Below are 24,647 nucleotides of genomic sequence, written 5' to 3'. Positions count from 1 at the left end.
ATGTAATAGAAATATAAATTATAGAAATATACTTTATTAATAGAAATATAGTTAGTTTCCTAGTAACCATGTTACAAATAAAAAGAAGCAAGTGAAATTAATTTTAATTATTTAATCCCATATGTAAAAAAATATTGTTCCAACATAATAAAAAAGTTATTAATGTTTACATTCTTTTTGGTACTAAGTCTTACAGACATGTATTACACTTATAGCACATCTCAATTTGTGCTAGCCACATTTCAGTGTTCAGTAGCCTCATATAATTAGCAGCTGCTGTATTTGACAGCTCAGTTGTAGAACACACTCACTTGAAACTTTGGTACTGATTTGACCCACTTTACTGATCTTGTTTAACTGAGGAAGATATGGTTTCTGTTAAAAATTATAAAGTAGTTTGTAGCAGAATGGAGACTGAACTAGAAGAGGGCAAACATGGAATTAAAGACCTTAGTTTAGAGGTGTTCTAAGAGAGAAAGAATGGCAGCATGGGCAAAGATTGTGTCAGAGAAGGGAAGCCGGTTAACATATTTGGTGAAGATCTGCTCTGTATCAGTGAAATGAGGTAGAAGAATTTGAGAGAGATTTAGAATGTAAAGTGACAAATCTTGATTGATTGGAATAAAAGAGGTTAGAGGAGGAGAGGATGGAGTTACGGGGGAACCCTAGGTTTCTGACTTAGGGAATAAGCCAGTATCTGGACAGTTTGAATTTTGAAATGCCTCGGGTTCTGGATCTACAGGGGTGTGTGTGTGTGTGTGTGTGTGTGTGTGTGTGTGTGTGTGTGTGTGTGTGTGTGTGTGTGTGTGTGTAGTAGAATATGTAGGTTGTGCTCTGGAAGAGGTTTGGACTGAAATTAGAGAGATTTGGAAGTCATCAGGTAATCATGGCTAAGAATAAAATCTGCTAGAGGAGGGAATGTGCAGAGGAAAAAGAGTACTAAAAATTGAAACACCATAGAATTGCCACTATTTAAGGGGAGAAGAAACGGAATCAATTGAAAGCTACCATCCGGGCAATGTATAATTTATATAAAACACAAACATGAACCATTTGGAGACCAGGGCAAATCAGAGCGTAATTTGATTCCATGTTTTATTGTTCCACCTTTGTGTTTCATGTGAAATGAAGTTAGGTGGGCAGAGCTGGTGGTTAGTGTTTAAGGAGGGAATTGGCATGGGTAGTGTGTGCATTCACTGGTCGTGCTGCAGTCAGTGGTATATCTGGTCAGTGGTAGTGACTGTGAACACTTGGTTTAAATCCCCACTAGCACTATGACCATGGGCCACATGATCTTTTGTGCCTCTGTTTCCTTATTTGTAATATGATGATAATAATTACTACTTTGTAGTTTTGTGAGGCTGAATTAGTTAATATGTGTAAAATTCTACATTTGGCGTGATTGCATGCGTGCGCTCTCTCACACACACACACGTTACACCTAGTGTGCTGTTCCCATGTATACATATATTAGGAATTAATCATCATTTAATAATTGGTGAGTTGTGGGTCAAATGTGGGCCCCCGGCAGCAAGGTACCAGAGAAGTGAAAGATTCCTGAAAAGGAATGTTTCCTCTATGGAACTTAATGCAAACATACTTGGTTTTGAGCAAGTTTTCAGTGTTCGAGTGGATGAAAAAAATGACACTGGAGAATGCATTCTCACACACACACATATGAGTACTATTCAATTATCCATAAAGATAAACTTTTGCTTTTCACAGTGTGGGATTGGGAAAAAGAATATAGTAAGTGGAATAGTGTGGGAGTGGGAGGGATAATACTAAGTCAAATAAGCCAGAAGGAGAAAGACAAATACCGGATAGCACCACCTACATGTGGAATACAGAAAAACAAACAAAAAAAAGGATCAGATAAAGCCAGACTAAAAAAAAAAAAAAAAAAAAAAAACGAACTCTAAAAAGCTGACTGTGGACTGGGGACAACCAGAGGGATAAGGGGAGGGAGATGGGAAAGGGTGAGAATAAAAAAGGGAAGGAGCACAACAGTTTATTGTGGTTTATTCTGGGTTCTTTGCTGGTGGGTACACTGTGGTAACAATGCCTGAAAAGAGGGGAGGGGAGAATCCTATGTTTCTTTAATGGAAGCAACAATGTAAGCCAATATTAACTCAATAAAAATATTCAAAAATAAATAACTTAAAAAATCACCAAGGCAGGAAATGAAAATATCACACGGTAAATTTTTAAAAAAACGTTTAGATATATATACTTAGATGGAACAGTGTCACTGATAAAACAAGGGGATCCTGGTTAAGTGAAAAAACAAGTTGCAAAACATAGTGTAACCCGTTTTGTGTGCTTTTTGTTGTTGTTGTTGTTTACAAAGAAATAAGCTTTGTGTCCTGTTAGCATAGAAAGATATGTAAGTATACAGGAAACATGTAAAGGGTTACTTGTGGGGAGGAAACCATGCAGAAGTGTGGGGATGGCTTTAAATTTTAACTGTGTGTTTCTTGTACACACATATTTTAACTGTGTGTTTCTTGTACATACATACAGTGAACATATATTTTATACTGTAATTTTATGAAAGTATGTAGAAATCTAGTTGAAAAAATAAGAAATACAAGGCTTATATTAAAAATTTCCACAATCCTTTGTATCATCTCTTACTACTATGTCTCTAAGTTATTTTTCCCTGGCACTTCCCTCCATATTTGTAAATAATAAGTTTAAGCTACTTCTTGATTTTTTTTTTTTTTTGTTTATTAGAAATCGTTGAAATCGTTGTCTGTTTAGGAAGATGGCGCTTTAGCTCTCTTAAACCAAACTATACCAAACAAATTTTTTCACTCCCTTCATCCTCCCTGTAGAATTACAGCAAAAAAATTTGTTTGGATTACTATTCACCGGTTATTATGACCCTGGGACCCTGGAACTATTACTCTTTGCTACCCCATATTACACATATATTGGGAATACATTTTTTTTCTATTACAGTTTATTTCCCCCTCTCTGAAAATAAATTGTCTAGTTTTTTCTTTTGTTTAGTTTTCTTGTGTCCATCATTAACTCATGTCAAACTCTTCACTGGAAGTTTCATACTTTTCTTAGGAAAAGTCACCAGACTGTCCTTTCCTTAGAGACCTTCCTGGAACCTCTGTCTTCTGGCTGCAATCTGGTTTACTTTCCAGGCCTGCTGTGTAGCTGTTATCTTGGGCTCTCCCTTTACCTCACCTAGAGGATCCTGAAGCCTTTGATTCTTCTTTTCTCTGGTTTAGGTGAAGTCCATCTTTTAGTGACTTTCTGAGCTAAGAGTATATGGAAATAATTTTTTAAAGATATTTTGTTTGAAAATATCATTTTGTTTTTAAGAAAAAACCAAAACCCACTAGGTAAAATGAGGATGGAAGAAAATTCAAAATATACCAGAGTTCATATTCAGATGATTTTTCCCTTCAAAAGAACTACACAAAGAGAGACTCAGCTTAAATCCTTGGAGTGCATGCTATTTTATTTATTTCCCAGGAGATTCCCATTGTTTTGTTATTTTCAATTTCTACAAAACAGAAAAATTGTGAAAATCCATAATTTTCATTATTATATTTTCCCTAGGTTTTTCTGTGAGTTTTAAGCATACTCAAGATCATGGTGCACACATAGGTGATACATAAAAAGAACAAAACAAATTACTACATAAAACAAAATTAACCTTTTTAGATTATAAAACCAAATTAGTGGTTACCAGAAGGGAAATGAGGGGAGGGGAAATTGGATAAAATAGGTCAATTGTATGGCGAAGGATGGAATTAGACGTTCAGTAGAGAACTTTTAACGTAGTACATATTGGGTGTGGGCTTATAATGATTTACCTGAAGTTAGTTAATGTTGTAAGCCAATGTTACTTCAATAAAAAAAATCATGGTGTATATTCATCTTAGATTCCTGTTTCTTATGCTGTTGCATACTATTTGTGAATAATACATTTAAATGACTTAAGTGTTATGTTTATCTCTAAGAGACACTTGACTTTGACTTTAGGAAGAGCTAGGTTTGGGATCGAGGGTCTTCTAGCTTTGGGGAGTGGGGACCTTGAGAAGACCTTCTTGTCTGTAATACAGATAAAATGACAAGATGTCTGATATTTGCTTCAAAATAGTATGTGAGTAGAATAGACCATTAATTGATAATATTAAATGTAGGTGGTAGCTTTGTGGGAATTCATTATACTATTGTGTCTGTTCTTTCTTTGCTCAAAATTTTTCATAATAAAGAGTAAAAAAAAAAAATAAAAGGCTATAATATTCCATTATGGTCTACCTTAATTTCTTTAACTATTTTTTATAGCAGAGAATTATAGCATTACTCTATTTTATATAACATTATTCTTTTTTCTTTCTTTAAAGATTTATTTATTTATTTATTTATACAAGCACCAGGTACAGTCAGAAGCACGGGAGGGTGAGAGAATTCACCAGAGCCAGAGCAGGGAGGAGAGCAGGCAGAAGGACCTATGTACACTGCTGAGGGGAGCAGCGAGCGGCAGGAGAGGTCTGCGCGCCATGTGGGACCCTCGCCCGGTGGCCGGGGATCGAACTGGCGCTGCAGAGGCTGCGGGCAGCCTCGCAACCCAGGGCTTAACTGCTGCGCCACCGGGGAGGCCCTATAACATTATTCTTAATATAGATATATTTCAGGTGGTATCCCTATAATAGATTTATATGAGTGAAATTAATAGACCAAATGATGCAAACATTTTAAAGGCTTTTGATGCATATATTGTACTGAATTGCTTGGTGAAAAACTTGAGAAGAGTTTTTTTATTGGATTTATAATTGTACCCATCCAGCATAGGAGTAATGTTTCAAGTTTGCTCTAAAATTTTTAATGAGAAATCTAGTTTTATAATTAAGTACATTGTAATAGGCTTATATTTTAAGAGTTCTAGTAAAAATTCATATGGAGCTAATACTTTAAAGTTTTTTTCTTATAGTTTTCATATACAGTAAAATAATCCTTACAACAGCTCAGAACTGTGGATTAGAGATTGAAATTGGTAGAATTTCTGTTACCACTAGATGGCCCTCTCAGCATGTGCTTTTGAGCAAAAGTAAATTGTAGACATTTAAAAGTTCCCCCTTAGACCTTATTAAAATGTATTTTTTTTAAAGATTTATTTATTTATACATATAAGAACTGGGGTACAGGCCACAGATGCAGGGGGTGAGAGGATTCACCAGAGATAGAGTGGGGAACAGAACAGGCAGACTGACTGAAATACACTTTTGAGGGGAGCAGTGGTGAGTCAGGAGAGGGCTACTGCGCCATGTGGGTAGTTCCCTGACTGGGGATCGAACTCGTGATCTAGTGGCTGCAGACAGCTTCATAGGTTGTGTCTTTACCCCTTGTGCCACCAGGGAGGCCCCTTAAAGTGTTTCGTGTTTTTTTTTTTTTTTTTTAAGATTTATTTATTTATTTATACAAGAACCAGGGTACAGGCCAGATTCGCGGGAGGTTGAGAGGATTCATCAGAGGCACCGCGGGGAACAGAACAGGCAGACTGATGAAATACACTGCTGAGGAGGGGGGCAGCGGGCACTACAGGAGAGGTCTGCTGCACCATGTGGGACCCTTGCCGGCCGGCCGGGATCGAACCGGTGCTGCAGAGACTGCGGACAGCTTCACAGCGCCACGCTCAACCGCCTTCGCCACCAGGGGAGGCCCTTAAAATGTATTTTAATTGGAGTTTAGAAAATAATGGTTTGTATCAGATTGTGGTATAATTTTTTTGGAAGTAGTAAAGAAATTCAAGGTGGAATTTATTACAGTAGATATTGGGGTGAATAGATGGTATTGAAAGTAGATGGTATTCTGTGCCATTCACATAATATATTTTCAGAAAGTATTTTTAATATTAATTAAAGTTTGTTCCATTAAATTATGCTTCTTTAGCTGATTGGGGGAAAGTTGCTTGCCATACCAAAAAAACCCCACAGTATTTATTGATTAGTCTTTAAGTCATTTTATTTAAATCTAACACTATTTCTGAGGTTTTAATATGTAGTGAATGAACTAAGTAAATTCAGGACTTTGACCTGGAGCTCTGACCCTTCTGGTCCGTTTTGTTATCCTAATAACAAAAGCAATTAAGTTCCTGTAAGGGTCAGAATTATTTTACTATGATGTATGTGGGTCTTCTCAGATGAGACTCAAGTGAAATTGCTACCATGGCATTTTCATTATTTTAATTTTTATTAATTATCTTGATTAGGAAATTGGAGCATCTTTGATTTTGTTCTTATTTCATCATGTGTGTTTTCTACCATTGATTTTCAGTCTAATTAGATCCGTTGCTGCCTTTTTATACTAAGTATTTTGCATTGCCCCCTCTGCTAACTGGAAATGAGAATTGTAGTAAATATTACCCATCTGAATAATTTCCAAAAATTATTATAATGCCCTAATTATAAAGGAGAAAGTAAATGAAAGCAGTTTATAACAATATGTGTTCCTCAGTATATAAATACTTCAGCTGACTATAGTAGATGGTACAGGAAGTGGTCAGAGGCTTGCTATTCTTTACATAGAATCACTATGAATATGATAGCTGTGTGGCAGCTGACTGACATATAATGTATTGGTGATTCACATACCCAAGTGGTATCAATATTGGTGACATGATTTTCTTAAATGTGAACAATTCTTAGTAAGATTTTGGTCCAAGCAAATAGACTTATTAGTAGGGTTTTATTCTAGAAAATCTGGGGTATGTAAATACTATGGAGAAATACATTTTGTTTACATTATCAGGTCTAGCCTTAGGTATATTTAATGGAACCTTTGAAAGTCATCCAGAACACATGGCAATTTTCTTTTTTTTTTTTTTTTTTTTTTTTAATTTTTCTAGAGGCATGTCTTATTTATTTATTTATTTATTATTTGTTTGTTTGGTTTATACATGCACTGGGTACAGTCAGAAGCGTGGGAGGGTGAGAGAATTCACCAGAGCCAGAGCGGGGAGCAGAGCAGGCAGACGGACCGAAGTACACTGCTGAGGGGAGCAGCGGGCGGCAGGAGAGGTCTGCACGCCATGTGGGACCCTCCTCCGATGGCCGGGGAGCAGCCGGGGATCGAACCGGCTGCAGAGGCTGCAGGCAGCTTCGCAACCCAGCGCTCAACCGCTGCGCCACCGGGGAGGCCCCCACATGGCAATTTTCTATACCATATTGTTCCCTGTTTTGCTGGGCCTCTAATATCCCTGGCACTTGCCCATGAAATATTTGTAGAACTTTCACACCACCTCTCTTCACTTCAGTCCCCCAAATTTCTCCATATAATCCAGAAGACCCTCAAGGGGGCAGTGCTGCTATCATTTTGAAAACTACTGATTTAAAATGTATCCAGCTACATTAATCTAACAGCTTTATTGTGTGATTTTAAAACTACAATAACTTTAGTATACTCGGTCCTTCAATATAATTTGCTTTGAATAATTAAGGCAATTGCAGAATTATGGGAGAAATTGATTTTGTTCAAAGGCATCATCGTTTTGTGCTATTCTTAATAAGCAGATAAACACATTTTTCTTAAAGTCACCCAAATCCTACATTTTCTTTATTTTTTCCACTTTTCCTATTTAGTTTATAGCTTTCCTTAATGTCAACATTAACTTAATTGACAGTCATACAATGTAATTTGTCTCTTAAAACACTTTTTAAATCAGGAAGATAATACTGTAGTAGTACAGAAACTTTGTAAGATAGAGACAGAATTTCCCATAATATACCACTTTAACACTTGTTATTATTTTTCAGTATTTTTTCTCTAAGTGTATAATTTTGTGCATTCAAAAATTAATGTTGTATATGTTCATTTAACATGGCATAGATCTTATTGTACATTACTGCATCATTTTATTGTATGCCACAATTTAACCATTTCCTACCTTTCATTGTTCGTATTATAAAAATGTTTATATATAATATGTACACATAGTTATCTACATATATATATATCTTTATTGGTAGATCTGTTTCCATGTATTCTTGTTTTTCCTTTAGGATAGATCTCAGAAGTGAGATCACTTATTGGGTCATTTGATTGGACATTTTTGTAACTTTTGTTAAGTATTCTCAAACTGACATTAAAGATAGTTGATCTATTTTTACTGCTATCAATATATATATGTCAATAGGTGAAATTAACAGTTTACCCTCACCCTTGACTATATCAGGTACTATTTTTAAGCTATTTATGTTTTATGACAGATACTGACACTGAACATTGCTTATGCTTGTAATTACTTCTGTTTGCTCTTTTGGAAAGTGTATGGTCATGTCCTTTATGTTGATCTGTTGGTTCTTGGTACTTATTCCCCCCCCCCTTTTCATTTCAAGTCAGATCTCTTAAATAATGAAATTATTAATGTTACTTACATTCATTTTTTGTTGCAATATTCCTTTGCTGCCTTTGATTTTATTTTACTTTATAATGCATGAAAGTTTCATATTTTTATGAGACTCAGTACTTTATTTACCATTAGAAGACAGTATATGATTTCAAAGAAATTAAACAGATGGAGAGTTGAGAAATCAGGTTGCTGAATGGAAATATTTATAGTACAGATACTCTCTGACAAAGAACTCATACCTAGAATGTATATAACAACACTTACAAATCATTAAAATAGGTGGACAAACCAGTTTCTAAAAACAAGGAAAAATCCTAAACTGCTGCTTCATAAAAGATATCTAGATGTCTGAACCATCTGATAGTAGGTATACTGAATGAAAGCAGATTGGTTTTATATTACTTATATAAGATGCATATTTTTGAAAGATTTATTTCATTGTAAAAGCATGTTTATATTAAATTTTGGTCATCCAGAATATAAACACTGTATTTATTAATGTGACCAGTTTAGATTTGGCCAGTTTAGATTTCAGATTTTATTTCTGTAGTAGAGAGCTCAGTTTCTTTTTGCCTTATCTTGCCTTCAGTAGGAAATTATTATTACAGATTCTTTGCCTATTGAATATGATGTTAATTTTTGCTATCTAGCTGGCACATATTCCTTAGGAAAGAGTCCTTTGTTAGAGCTCAGTAATTTCTCTAGATTTTAGCACCTTTAGATTATGTAGTATCTTAGGTATTAGTGACACTTCCACGTTTTGAGAGAATAGTAGGAAAAAGGAAAGGAAATTAGAAATTGAAGGAGAAAAAAATGTTACAAATGTCAGCAAAGCATGTAAATAACCTACAACTGCATGTGGCTCTTTTTCTACTGCTTGTCTATAGGCTATATTGTAGATTACTTTTATTTTTATTTTATCCTTATAAATGAAACGCCTATAAGAAATTCTTTCCTGCCTTGTGACAAATACCTCTGGATGTATATATCTTACTGAATCATTTTATAAACCTTGTTGTTTCTGATTATTCCTTCTATATTTGATCGTTCCCCCCATATTATGGAATCTAAAAAAAAATCATAGTAATTTAAGCATAAATCTCTACATCAGGGACATTTTTTCTTTTAATCAACCTTTTCATATTCCTTAACATTGATTCTAATTACATAGTGCATTTGGTTTCTTCCTGGCATGAATAACTTTTCCAAGCTCTCTTAACTTTCTTCCCACATACTTAAACTTCCCCCCTCTTTCTTAAGTAATACCTGTCTATACAAGATGAGGACACACCAGTCAACCTGACATCCCCCTCTTAAAACTTATTTCCACTTGACTATTTTCCCAACCCTCAAAGAATATATATATTTTGAGACAAATTCACATCTTTTTGTCTCATATAAATCTTAGTAGTTCCATATCTTCTTTCCCCCACAAGCCTTCTTCACCTGTTTGCCTTTCCACAGAATACTATATAATAACATCATTGAGTAGTTGCCGGGGACCAGCCTCTGGCAAAACGTAGTGTCAGGGTTCCTGAAAGGATGAGACGGCCTCGGCGAATATGAGTGATTTGAAACTTAGGGATTGAGGGGAAGGGAATGAGAAGACACCTGACACTTGGTGAGGTGTTAGTTATTTTTTGCCGAAAGGCTTAGTAGGTTTTTTATTTATATATTTTTTGTAAGCATTGAGATTACATTATTAAGTGCATAGAAACAAAGCAGAAACAATTAGTGTATTTTTTTTTTTTGTGCTTTCAGCAAGAAGGCAACCTTTAAGGTTAATAAAAAACTAAGTCTTATACTAAAATTTATTGTTTTAGCTAAACAATAGCTTAACACAATTGATAGCCACCGGAATATTTTTATCAGCTAAAGCCTAAGCAAAGAAAGAACTTTTTTTATTTTTATGGCCTTTACAGTAGGGGCTGGCTGTTACTCAGCTATTAGAACTTTTTTTACCTAGAAACTCCTTAACTCAAATAGCTTTATTTAAAAACTTTTTCAAGAAACTTCAAGAGAAGGCAAAAGAAGGACTTACAATAATAGTTGTATTGTAATGTTTGTCAGGCATGTTTAATAACTTGTCTCCCATTGTCAAGTGAGCCAAACAGCCCAACAATTAATTTTTAAACAAACAATTTTTCATGCTATTTACTTACAGTATGCTGATACATATAATTTATTGCCTAATATACTTTCTGATAAATTTTTCTCTCTTTATGTTCATGAACAAAAAGCAAAGGGATGCTAGATTTTCAGCCCCACCGTGTGAGGCCCTTTTTCTTAGCTGCTTGTCAGTATCCTATCTGGCTGGGGCAACAAGGCCTCCTGCAGCAAGTAGTCTTCCAGCTGAATAGTTATTCTAGATGGGGAATGTCTCAGAACTGTGGTCCCTGGAATTTTAACATCTCTGATACATTCAAATCTTTCTTCACCAGCTCCTTTTCCTAACACATTAGTTTTCTCAGATACCTTGAATTGAAGATATAAGCTGTACTTGTACTTTTTAGTCTCTCAATGAGACATATACTCTATTTATAATAGTTAAAGTTCTCTTTTCAGTATTTTCATTGAATGTGAATTGTGCTCTTTTCTGGAAGACTTTAATGAGCATTACTTGTAAAAAGGTTGAAAATACATATTTCAAAGTTCAGAACGCCATTGCAAAAAAAAGTTATAGAAGATTTATTTTAACTTGTACCAGTTACATAAGACAATGTCTTTTACCTTATTTCTATTTACTTTTTGTGAAAAACTTTATTTGTACAACTCCTCCAGGGAAAACAATTTGTTGTTTTTAATTCTTTTTTTTTTTAAAAGATTTATTTATTTGTTTGTTTGTTTTATTTATACAAGCACTGGGTACAGTCAGAAGGGCGGGAGGGTGAGAGAATTCGCCAGAGCCAGAGCAGGGAGCAGAGCAGGCAGAAGGACCAAAGTACACTGCTGAGGGGAGCAGGAGAGGTCTGCGCGCCATGCAGGACCCTCCTCCGGAGGCCGGGGAGCAGCCGGGGATTGAACTGTTGCTGCTGAGGCTGCGGCAGCTTCGCAACCCAGCGCTCTATCGCTGTGCCACCGGGGAGGCCCTTTTTAATTCTTGACAAGTTTTCTCTGCTACTTAACTTTTCTCTCTTTTATCAGGAATATTTGCACCATTCAAATTAATTATATTACCATTAATATTCTCATTAAGTTAAATCTTAATGAGAAAGGAAAATCTGTTTTAAAAATTAAAATATAAATTTCTTTTGTGTGATCTTTATTTTTTGATAACCATATTACAGCTTTTGAAGGGAAAATCGAGAATTGACTTATTAATAAAGATGGGGGAAGTCATGTCATAATAGATAAATGGAGATGTTGATGTTCATTTCATGTGTTTTGTTTAGATGTCCCTGGTAGATTTGGGAAAGAAGCTTTTAGAAGCAGCGCGAGCAGGTCAAGATGATGAAGTTCGTATTTTGATGGCAAATGGAGCTCCTTTTACTACAGACTGGGTAAAAAATGATTTTATTATTGTGGTGGTGTTTTTTCCTTAATCTATTTAAAAATTTTTTTCCAGGTAAAGTTTAGTGACTATTATGTTTTAACTGGTAAAATTTTGTTATTTCGCAAATATATTTGTAGTTTTAGAACTATAGCTATTTTTTAAAGGGAATGGCTCATTCCCTTTGATATTGGCCAGTGTTATCCAGATATTCTGTCCATGAAATGGTTTTATTTTACACTATGCAGTATATTTCATATTCACCAGATTAGGAAAAAAAAAGTGACAGTACAAGCACTGATGAGGAGATCTTTGAATTGGTATCAACATTTTAGAGTACAGTTTGTACATGGTGAGTTTGAATGAGTGTATACTCTGTAATGTAGCTGTTGAAGTTCTAAGAATATTCCCAGGAGAAACTCTGATTCATGTACTTGAGACACACACAAGACTGTTTTTGGCAGCAGTATTATTCATAATTACAAAAAACTGGAAACAATCCAAATGTTCCTCAGTAGATTGGGTAAATTAATTTTGACTTATTCATTAGTAGAATACTGTATAAAGCTGAGGAAATTGCCCTGCTTATAGATTGGAAGAATTAACATTGTCAAAATGGCCATCCTACCCAAAGCAATATACAGATTCAGTGTAATTCCAATAAAAATTACAATGGTGTTTTTCAAAGAACTGGAGCAAACATTACTGAAATTCATATGGAGTCACAAAAGACCATGAATATGAAAGCGATCTTAACAAAGAGGGAAAAAAATGGAGGTATCACACTTCTAGCCCTCAAGTTACATTATAAAGTCATTTAGTACTTGTACAAAAACAGACACACACACTAACAGAATAGAATTGGGAGCCCAGAAATAAATCTACGTATATATGGACAGTTATCTATGACATAAAGAGCCAAAAACGTACACACAAGGATAACCTCTTTAATTAATGGTGTTGGGAAAACTAGACAAGTGCATGCAAAAGAATGAAACTAGAACATGATTTCACACCATACATCAGAATCAACTCAAAATGGATCAAAGGCTTTGATGTAAAACCTAAAACCATAGAATACATAGAAGAAAACAAAGGTAAAACATGTCATGACATAAGCTTTTGAAATTAAAGTTACAGAGGTTCATCCCCAACAGCAAGGAAAACAAATGAGAACATAAACAGCTGTGACTACATCTAACTAAAAAAACAATAATTAAAATGAAAGACACCCAACTGAATGGGAGAAAATATTTGCACACCATATAGCTGAAAAAGGATTAATATCAAAGATATACAAAGAACTCCTAAAATTCTAGAAAAGCAAAACAACCCAATAAACATGAGCAAAAGAATTAGACAATTCTCCAAAGAAGACACTAAAATGACCAATTCAACACATTAAAACAGGCACATGAAAAAAATTCACAATCACTGATTAAAGAAATGCAAATCAAGATCATAATGAGATATCTCATACCTGTGAGAATGGCCTATATTGAAAAGACCAGAAACATCAAGTACTGTTGAGGATGTGGAGAAAAGGGAACTGTCCTACACTGCTGGTGGGAATGCAAACAGGTCCAGCTCTTATGGAGAGCAGTATGAAGGTCTCTTAAAACATTAAAAAATGGATCTACCATTCAACCAAGTAATTCCACTCCTAGTTATCTACCCAAAAAATTCAGAAACACAAATTCAGAAGGAAACTTGCACTCCCATGTTTATGCAGTACCACTTACTATAGCTAAATTATGGAAACAACTGAATTCCCCCAGAACAGATGAGTAGATCAAGAAGACATGGTATATATACACAATGGATTATTACTCAGCGGTTAAAATATGATAAACTCATGCCATTTGTGGCAACATAGATGGAGCTTGAAGGGATAATCTAAGCAAAATAAGTCAGAAGGAGAAAGATAAATACTGGATGATGTCAACTAATATGTGCAAATTAACTCATAAAGACAAGTTTAAAAATTAACCCTTGAGGGGGCCTCCCTGGTAGCACAAGGGGTTAAGTCTCAGCACTATGAAGCAATCTGCAGCCACTGCAGCACGAGTTTGATTCCCAGCCAGGGAGCTGGCCCACATGGAATGGCAGACCTCTCCTGTCTTGCCCGCTGCTCCCCTCAACAGTATTTCAGTCAGTTTGCCTTTTCTGCTCCTCACTCTGTCTCTGGTGAATCCCCTCACCCCCTGCGCCTCTGGCCTGCAACCGAGCTCTTGCGTGCATGAATGAATGGATCTTTAAAAAAAAAACAACAAAAAAAAAACAACACAAAAATGAAACTAACTCTTGATAGCTCACCACAAAACTGAAGCACCAAGAGGGCTGGGTTGGGGGATGGATCTGAACAAAGAGGGAAGGAAGCACAATGGTCTGTGTTGGTGGAATGTAGTAGTAATACTTGATGGGGGGTATCTCTATTACTTCAATTAAAAATATTTCTAAAAAAATGCACAGTAAATCCTAATAATGCACTGAGCAGAATTATGGTTGCTAAATGGGTTGAGACAGATCATTAAATATGAGAATTTAATAGTTTAGAAAGGACCAGTTACAGAAAATTGTGATAAAGAATGGAGAAAGAAAGGATTGCTCAAGAATGTCTTTTGTGGGCCTCCCTGGGTGGCCTAGGGGTGAAGTCTCAGCCCTGACACCTCTGTGGCCTGAGTTTGATTCCCCGCCAGTAAGGTAATCCACATGGCACAGTAGGCCTCTCTTTTCTTGCCTGCTGCTCCCCTTAATGGTATATTTCAGTAAATCCTCATGTTCTGCTCCCCACTCTGTCTCAGGTAGGCAGCACCTCTGGCCTGCACCCCAGTTCTACTATGCATAAATAAATCAATCATTAAAAAAAGAATCTCCTTCGAGCTGCTCGAATAACCTTCCATTAAAAATACAAGGTTTTTAATAGCAATAAAAATTTCCCAGGATAAGTGATTTCCATTTTTGCTATGTATTGAAAGCACATGCCAAGCTTGGTACAACTCATACTTGTTGTGTGACTTTACACAAATTAGTAATCTTTTTATGCTTAGGTTATTATTGCCTAATGAGGATAGTAATAGTATCTATGTTATGAGGAGATTAAATGAGATAAAATTCTTAGAATAGTACTTGGCATGGAAAATGATTTAAAAAAAACACCTTTGTTGCTGTTATTATAATAGTGATTTTAGCAAATGTCATGTGCTAAAGAATTGTCTTGGTCTTTTGGAATATCCAGAGGGCCTTGATAATTAGACAGTTGTGGGATTTTCAGTGCTTCCAAATGCAAAATAATGAAGAGTTGAGGGCTTTATGCTAAGTGAAAGAAGTTAGACAAAGGCAAATATGAATCTAAAGAAAAAACAGATAACCTAGCTCATAGATACAGAAAACAGATTGGTGATTGCAGGGGTGGAGAATGGGGACAATGAGAGAAGGGTGAGCGCGACAGAAGGTATAAACTTCCAGTAATAAAATCATTAAGTCAAAGGAATTAAAGTATAGCATTGTGCCAATAGTTAATAGTATTTTTTTAAAGATTTATTTATGCATACCAGAATTGGGGTACAGGCTAGAGGTATGGGGGGTGAGAGGATTCATCAGAGACAGGATTCACCAGAACAGAACAGGAAGATGTACTGAAATACACTGCTGAGGGGAGCAGCAGGTGAGACAGGAGAGGTCTGCAGCGCCATGTGGTTAGCTTCCTGGCCGGGGATCGAACTCATGCTACAGTGGCTACGGATAGCTACATAGGTTGTGTCTTGAGCCACCAGGGAGGCCCCAATAGTTAATAGTATTATTCTGCATATTTGAAAGTTGGGAAGACAGTAGCTCTTAAAAATTCATATCACAAGAAAAAAATTTATAACTACATATTGTGATGAGTATTACCTAGACTTATTGTGTTCACCATTTTATAATATATATAAATATCCAATCATTATGTTGTACTCCTGAAACTAATATGTCAATTATACATTAATATGAAAAATGCAACATAATAAAAATGAAGAAAGCAAGTTTGAAATAGTGGCTTTTCTTCCTCACTGAGAGGTGTATGGGGATACTTGAAGGACTCTATGAAGAGAAGGTGATAAGCATAAATTATTTTTTTTGAGTTTGGAATTGCTGGATTAACAGGGAAAAAAAGATTAATCTCTACAAACAGAAAACATAAAAGGTAGTATTACAAGTGTGTTAAAGGCCTGTCCACAACCTGTAAATGTGGATATTTTTTCTTTTGATATAGCTGGGAACTTCTCCACTTCATCTGGCAGCACAGTACGGACATTATTCCACCACAGAAGTACTACTCCGAGCTGGTGTAAGTAGGGATGCCAGGACCAAAGTGGACCGAACGCCATTACATATGGCAGCTTCTGAGGGCCATGCCAGCATAGTAGAAGTTTTGCTTAAGGTATGTGTTCTCTTCTTGAACTTCGGTCCCAAAGACTTTACGGTTTTGTAAGGAAGAAAGGGAACTAGTTTTGTTGAATGTCTACTTAATATTTTACCTATGTTATCTCATTTTTTGTATGTAAGCCCATCAGGTAAAAATTATCTTAAAGTTTTCCTTTCTGGGGTAGGGAAGGGGAAGAAAAGCTTCTAGGCCTCTTCTTAGTTAAATTAAACAATTGATTTCTTAGCTCATTCTCAGCATAATGTAAACCACATGTAATTCTAGATTTTCTATTAGCTATAATTAAAAAGGTAAAAGTAATTTTGATATTTTATGATTCAGTATATATAAAAATATAATCTTGACATGAAACCAATTAAAAAATTGTTAATGAGGTTTTTTTTCCATTCTTTTTTTTGGGTGGCAAGTCTTTGAATTCCAGTTGTATTTGCATGTACAGGTGTATTTCCAGTGCTTAATAGCTGTGTGTGTCTAGTAGTTACCAACCTGGGCTGTGTACCTGTAGATAACTCCTTTTTAATTCTTTACATTATACTGGTTTTGAAAGCAAAAGATATTTTGAAAGCAAAGGATATTTTGAGTAAATAAGGAATTATGGGACCAGTCCCCGTATGTATTAAAGAGGATTTTGGCAGAATACTCATCGTTTCTTTCACCTCTGTGCTATTCACATTCATAACTGGGTGAAAAATAATGGTCACATTCCTTAGAAATTAGAAGGAAAGTAATGAGGGAAGTCAACATGATGGAAAACTGATTTGACAGGGGATGATTCCTGAAACATAGAGATTATTCAACACAAAAAGACAGAATTGATCACGTTAATAACAAATTCTTCCTTTAAAGTATAGTGACCAGTATTTTTGTATCAGGAACTCTTTGTAATTCATATTTTAGAAATTTCTTATTTTGAAATATTTCTGTAGCATGGTGCTGATGTCAATGCAAAGGACATGTTAAAGATGACAGCTCTACATTGGGCCACAGAACACAATCATCAAGAAGTGGTGGAACTTTTAATCAAATATGGTGCTGATGTACACACGCAAAGTAAATTTTGTAAAACTGCATTTGATATTTCAATAGACAATGGGAATGAAGATTTAGCAGAGATATTACAGGTAACTTTCATCTTTTAATTTAAGAAAATAAAGAATCTCTGTCTTTTGACAGATTTGACAGATGATTTGAACTATTTAGCTTGTAGCTTTCAGTTCTGGATTTTGTTAATTTGGGTAGGACTTTTCCGATTTCGTTTCTTTGCTCGTTACTGTTCATTTTCCTGATTGTAAGAATATAGTCTTTTTTTTTTTTTAATAGAGGCATGTATTTATTTATTTGTTTGTTGGTTTGTTTGTTTTGTTTATACATGTACTGGGTACAGTCAGAAACTCGGGAGGGTGAGAGAATTCACCAGAGCCAGAGTGGGGAGCAGGCAGAAGGACCGAAGTACACTGCTGAGGGGAGCAGCGGGCAGCAGGAGAGGTCTGCGCGCCATGTGGGACCCTCCTCCAGTGGCCGGGGAGCAGCCGGGGATCGAACCTGCCTTCAGAGGCCGCGGGCAGCTTCGCAACCCAGCGCTCAACCGCTGCGCCACCGGGGAGGCCCAAGAATATAGTCTTTTTATGAAACATTAGAAGATTAGAGAAGATGGTTTCTAAGTTCCTAAAATTCCCTCCTAGACATTTTATTATTATTTTTTCTTTTGCATATTTGGTTGCTACATGGTTTTTCAGTCTTTTGTACTCCCCACTAAATTATTTTTTAGCAACCATAACAAGGACCCCTGAATGAGTGATGCAGAAATGTAATTATGATTTTATTTTTAACCATACTCAAAAAAATCTCTTTGTGAGTATAGTTATGTATGGCTTTGGGTTAGTTTTTCTAGTAATTAACAATTAATTTTCTTCAGCTAAACAAAGATATGAATTATCTTATGACTGCCTCTTCTTGCCTGTCTTCTTTTTCTCCTTCCCATTCTTCTCTAAGACTCTCTACCTCTATTGAACTTCAACTAGTTACTTAAAAGGTGTTATATGTTAGAGAAAGTGAATTTTGTCTTGCATCTTCCAATTCTTTTACTCCTTAGAGTGCAGTTTTGGGGCTAGGGTTGAAGATGGAGAACAATTAATTGGGCAGGATGGACATGCTTTATTGTTGTAATATCTTATGTTACAGGATAAAGTAGAGGAAATAATTTGATTTAATTCTTTTAATTTCTTTAGCCAGAGGGAAGCAAAATATCATCCAACTGTGTTCTGTAAATACTGCCATATACCCATTTTTCCTCCCGGGATTTTGCTGCTTTGCCTAGTACGGGGACTTAACTCATACCTCTGATTAGCTACTATACTCTCAGTAGACCATAATTAGAGATTTCTTTTTGTATTATATGATTCTTCTGAAATTAGAGACTGTCCCTTTATATTTGTGTCTATACCACATTGAGAGTCTGTGCTATATGTTCTGTTTATAATTCTGAAAACGCTGTGGTGATTTTTTCCTAGATTGCTATGCAGAACCAAATCAACACAAACCCAGAGAGCCCCGACACTGTGACGATACACACTGCAACACCACAGTTTATCATTGGACCTGGAGGGGTGGTGAACCTAACAGGTCTGGTATCTTCAGAAAATTCATCCAAGGCAACAGGTATTGAGATGCATATAGGATAGCTGTTGGGATTTTATGCTTTAGTAGGTATTCCTCCTTTTAAGAAAGGACTGTTGCAGAAAGAGGGTAAGCTTCTATCAGCCACCTTGGTTTTCTTTGGTATAACTGGCAAAAAAACAAATTCTTAAGAGACTAAATAATCAAAAGAAAGGTGATATTGCAAAATGTACTGCAGTATCGTCTTTCAAAAACTAATGCTATCCAAGTTTGTTTTTCATAACACTAATATTATCCAAGCTCCAGTTAAGAGTTGAATAAAATAAAAGAGAGTATCAGAAAAGTGCCTTAGGTTAAACTCCATAAAAATTCAAACCTATTTTCTCTTTTCTTGTAGATGAAACGGGTGTATCTGCTGTTCAGTTTGGAAATTCCTCTACATCAGTATTAGCTACATTAGCTGCCTTAGCTGAAGCATCTGCTCCATTGTCCAATTCTTCAGAAACTCCAGGTTAGAAAAATTAGTCAAAATTATACATTATAATTTGGAGATTCAAATACTTGCAAAGTCTGGGAGGGTAATATAAAAGGCTAAAATGGGTGGGGTTGAGATTATGATCCTTCTGAAGAGAGTTGGGCAGGACAGGGGGCCATATGCTATTCAACCTCTCTCTAGCTTATTATAGGCAGGTGCTCCGTGTTGCAGATTCTGGGTTTTATTTTCCTCCTAGGAAACTATAAAACCTTGATTTCAAGAGAATATTAAATCTTAGAAATTAAAATTGAAAATAAATGTGTAGTTCATAGAAAACATGTCTGTATAGCCATTTTGGCCTGTTTTACTAGTCTGTGGCTTTTTGTACAAATAAAGTAGATAAATAAATATGGACTTGCTGTCTTTTTTGTAACTTTAAATTTTGGTCATTTCTATTCAAATGACATGAAATCTTAATGCTGGCCCACTGAAAGCAGCATACCATCACTGCCATTAAAGGACCCAGTGATAAATGATGACAATATTTATAGCTGATTTAGATAAAACATATCTTTATACTTAACCAGACTGTTCTTGCTCTGATTATTATGTAACTTAAATATATTTTAAATTAGGAATTTAAAAAAACACAAACATATTCTTAGTACAGTTTGTCATTTAGATCATTACTTTTAAAAGTAAAGAATAATTTATCATTCATTATTTAGATTAATGTTTAATGATAACAACAGTAGTTCATCAAATGCTTACTGCATGTGCCGTGTACTATGATTTTACTTAAGATCTCTCTTAATTCTCACCAAAAAACTGAAAGGTAGCTGTTACTGGATTTGGTGCTGCAGATTAAAAGATGTATTTTTTTCCTAAGGCTAAGGACCTACTGCTTACCCTCCTCTTCCCTCCTCTCCCCTTTCTTTCTTTATTAACTGCTGATAATAAAGATTTATCCATTCTCTGCTTCTCTAATGTTGTAATCAATGTTTAAGTTTGGGAGTCTTGTTTGAATCAATGTTTATATTTGGGAATCTTAAGATTTTTCCCAATCCTTTTTGATCATTCGTTGTTATGTGCACCATTGTATTGACATACTGCTATATCTGAATCTCTCTAATATCTTTGTTAATGTGTGAATATATCAAAGAAAATGAATTCCATTGGTGGTTTCTATTTGCTTAGACTTAAATTTTTTGTTGATCAAAGTGCATATCCCTAAAATTAAACAACTTTTCTTGAAAGTTAATAGTTAGCTTTTACTTTTATGTTTGGCTCCATGAATTGGTCATACCAACTCTTAAAACTTCTCCTACCTTTGAATATATTATTTTTGTATGGTCTAGTCTGAAAAAATTAGTAACTTCAATTGATTTTTATTGCATGTAACTTAACAATCTTCTATGAGCAAAATAATTATTTCAATGCCACATCATTCTGGAATCTTTTTGAAGACATTTTTAAGGATTTGAATTAAGTTAAAGTTCAGGTAAGTACATACATTGCCAGCACGAAACAACTCAACTGCGGTGCATGATGACATAAAGAAATATCTTCTCAGAGTTCAATTTGCACATGTTTAGGCAAAGATAAATCAGTCTAAAATTACCCCTCTCTCTCGATGGTCCAGTGTCTCTTAACAGCAATTATTCTACTCATCCTAATTTTAGAAATGTTTGTTTTTTCGAAGACATCTTAGGATCTGGGAAATAAAGTAATGTTTGCATTTCATATATGATGAAACTGAGGTTTGTGGTGGTTAAATAATTTTTTAACATGGCTAATAACTGGTGAAAGGATGTTTGCTAGGGTCTCACCACTTCCCAAGTTTTGTGTCTGTGACAGCTGCAATATACTGTCTCTTCTGTGCTGCTTTTTCAGGTGATTAGTGGGCTGATCTCATCTAAAATGTTTATAATTTGGCCTGTGATAGGAAGAATATTTGTGTGATTATCTTGTTTTATGTCAAACAAAAGTATCGCTATTCCTGCCTTTACTTCTGAGGTGTCTATTGTAGACTGTTAAATGTCCTGCTCCTCTTTTGCCTTTGTTTTTTTTTTTTTTTAACATGATTCAAGACCAAATATAAAAACATCAGATACTAAATTAATGCTCATATTATTTTCTTTTACCAAGTGATATATTAAACACATTGTTTGGATATCAAATAGTCAGAATATAGCAGCAGATGGACTATTTAAATGGAAGCTGACTGACTGACATGGTCCTATGTAGAGAGAAGATAGTTGAGGATACCAGGTCATTTCACTTGGGAGCTATGACTTTAAGTAGTGCTCCTTGATTACCTGTAGGTCATCGCTGACATATGAAACAAGTTACTCCAATGGGAATCACATAGCTGAAATCATTCTATTATAATACTTTTATTGTGAAACCAGATGACATATCTGTCTTTTCTTGAAGTTACAAGCAGGTATCAGCGCAGATTTCAATGTTTGATGATTAAAACATCTAAGTTGAATTTCTTCCTTGCATTTTCCCACGTAAATATTTTCAGTTTTATTCTTTTCTCCATAAACCAATATTTGTATTTCCAAATTTCAAATTGATTAGTTTTATATCTCCTTGCATAATTTTCTTGATTCTTTATCTCTTTAATGTATAGAAAAATAATTTGATATTAGCCACAAATTTAACTTGGTATAATGAATTATAGAAAAATAAAGATTAATATTTATTGGACTTGCTATATGCCTATTACTGTGCTAAGTGTTTTATATACAGTATCTCATTTTGTTCTCACAGTAGTCATTGGGCCTTCTACCCCCTTGGACTACGGTGGAGGATTATTGGAGCTTTGGTGGTGGGTGTGGTGTGGTAACATATCTGAAGAGGTGTGAACCTTTACCTCTAATTCATATACAGTCTTGTAAACCAGTGCTACCGCGATAAAAAACAAAATGACTTGGGAAAAAAAGAGATATATCATTGATTATTGGTCAAGGTTTCGCTTTCAGATTTAATATTTCCACCTGTATGGAGTATTAGTCTTGTTTTTTTGGTAGAATGGGATAATAAACAGTTATTCACCCATATAATTAATCCAGATAAATAATGTGATTAATGCTATATATTAAGAATACAGGATTTTAACTTAGTCTGAGAATTTTCCAGAGGAGCACACATTTAAACTAAAGATTAGATGGGAGTTAGGGGGCAAAAGGTGAGGGAAGAATGTCTTAGCACGGGAGACATGAGGAATTTTTGAATGAGGAAAAAGCTTGTCTTTTCAGGATTTGGCAAAGAGATCGTAAGTGATTATATTTGAGAGTTACTTGGGATATAGAATTGCAAGTTATTTTGGTCAGATGTGGATTTATATCTGCAGTTTGGTTTGTTCCTTTCAAAATAAACTCTCTAGACTGCTCTAGCTGCAGTTTACATTGATTTTGCTTTGCTTTTCCTTATTCTTCCTTGTGACCCAGCTCTGTTATTCCTTGATTCAGTAGACATCCATGACTACCCTTTTTTGTTATGAGCAATTCTGCTAATTGCTAAAGTTGTTTTTCTTCTGTAATTGTCTTCTTTCTTTATCTTAATAGTGAAATTTGAATTAGGTCCCTTTGAGATTGTTTTTATGTCTTTCTAAAATAGAACAATAAAAGTGAATTGGCTTAAGGAATACATTGCTGGACTTCATAAGATTGCTTTATTTCTGCTTTTTTGTTTTTAATTTCAGCTTTAATTGAAGGCACAATACCTTTGAAATATTTTTTCTTCAATACAGCATCTATTTTATTGAAATGTTTATACATAGAATCTTCAGTCTTTCAGAACATTTTAAAGATAGTTTTTTCCTATCTTATTTGAATCTTATAGCATTATAATTAAAAAGTCTTGCTGAATAAGAGATATCAGATATTTTCAAAGATGAATTAGATTTACTTTATATATTACAGTTTGACTTCTGAATTAGATTAATGAATATTGTTAATTTTTATTTGAGGGTGTTTTTTATTTTTGGAGACATGTATACAAATACACATACACACACATATATATTTGTATTCTTTTCTGAATAACACTTTTCAAAGTTTTTAGGCTTTCTGATTTACCATTTCACTGTTGGGCTGTTTTTAGGGCTTTTGGGAGGTACTTCGTCTTATGTAATTGATGTCCTTATAATTCTTTTTTAAATTCTTTTCTGTAGCACAACTTGAAAATAAAGCTTTTTAGATGAAAGACAAGAACTCTATTATATTAATGACAGTCATTGCAGATAATGCCAAGATGAAAGTTCCTGAGCTGCACCTGGATTGTGTGTGATCTCAGAAATTTCTTACATATGATTGTACTTCAAAATATTTAGTACTTGTAGTTAGCATTCAACCAGAGTGAATATTTCTTTTTCATGTGGATATTTTTAAAATCAAAGCAATAATTAATGTGTTTGAAAATCTTAGTAGTTGTTCTATTGAATATTTACTAGTTTATGCCCTATATTTCATTTTATAATTGTCTTCCTGAAATTTTCTAAAGTGCATGCTGATGAAGCCTAATTATAGTTTAAGACAAATAAGAGAACTCAAAACATAAAGGTTGTTTGCATTTTGGCTATTATCTTCTGTAGTTTGTATTGTGACTTTTGATTACCACAGAACACAGTAATAGGGTCAAAGCCAGACATGTTGCCCTGAGTATATACTTGAAAGCTAGGATTCCAATACTTGTTTTTTTAAAAGCGGATTTCGTGTATTTATGGCCTCTCTGTTTTTCATAAATCCTGTGTTTATTGATATTCATAATCTTCTACTGGGAGTCAGTTGCAACTAAGTAAGCATGTTTCAGAGCAACTGTGTATCTGAACGGTATCTTGACTGGAGGAGAGAATGGTTTTAGTTCTAATTTTTGTGAAATGTCTCAACAAAAAACATGTCATTTAGAAATTTTGTCATTTCTTTTTCTGAATTAATTATATTAAAGCATTTTTTAAAATGTTGATAGTTTTCAAATCCATAGACAAATTGTGGATGAACATGCATGCCTTTTATATGTTATCTGTTCTCTTTCTTTTTCTTTCCCCTCCTTCCTTCCTCTTTTCATTTTGCCAGATTATTTGGAAGTTGGTTGCAGGAATCATGACACTAAGACCTTAAATACTTTAACATGCCCCAAGAATAAGGACATCCTCCTACATGTTCATAGCTCCATTATATTTTCTCAACTCTTGAGCATTAATTTAGTGGCATCTGATATATGTTCCATATTCAAGTTTCCCCAAATTATCCTCCAAAGT

The 24,647-nt window shown here is 34.8% G+C and overlaps 1 protein-coding gene across 4 annotated transcripts in view; it reads left to right on the top strand.

Moving 5' to 3' along the window:
* The window catches only part of GABPB1 (GA binding protein transcription factor subunit beta 1), a 62,448-nt gene that overhangs the window by 25,399 nt on the left and 12,402 nt on the right, over nucleotides 1-24,647 (top strand). For 3 of the 4 annotated variants that reach the window (XM_037502466.2, XM_037502467.2, XM_037502469.2), the window contains exons 2-6: nucleotides 11,767-11,874; nucleotides 16,117-16,284; nucleotides 17,214-17,408; nucleotides 18,798-18,945; nucleotides 19,301-19,414. In XM_037502466.2, coding sequence (XP_037358363.1) covers nucleotides 11,767-11,874; nucleotides 16,117-16,284; nucleotides 17,214-17,408; nucleotides 18,798-18,945; nucleotides 19,301-19,414 — 733 coding nt within the window. The remainder of the gene's footprint in view (nucleotides 1-11,766; nucleotides 11,875-16,116; nucleotides 16,285-17,213; nucleotides 17,409-18,797; nucleotides 18,946-19,300; nucleotides 19,415-24,647) is intronic. The other variant, XM_037502468.2, reaches the window with a different exon arrangement.

Source organism: Talpa occidentalis, unplaced genomic scaffold (assembly GCF_014898055.3).
Source record: "Talpa occidentalis isolate TD23 unplaced genomic scaffold, MPIMG_talOcc4v2.1 talOcc4.11, whole genome shotgun sequence".
Classification (NCBI taxonomy): domain Eukaryota; kingdom Metazoa; phylum Chordata; class Mammalia; order Eulipotyphla; family Talpidae; genus Talpa; species Talpa occidentalis.
Note: the sequence above shows the minus strand (reverse complement) of the source record. Positions and strands in the feature narration are given on the sequence as shown.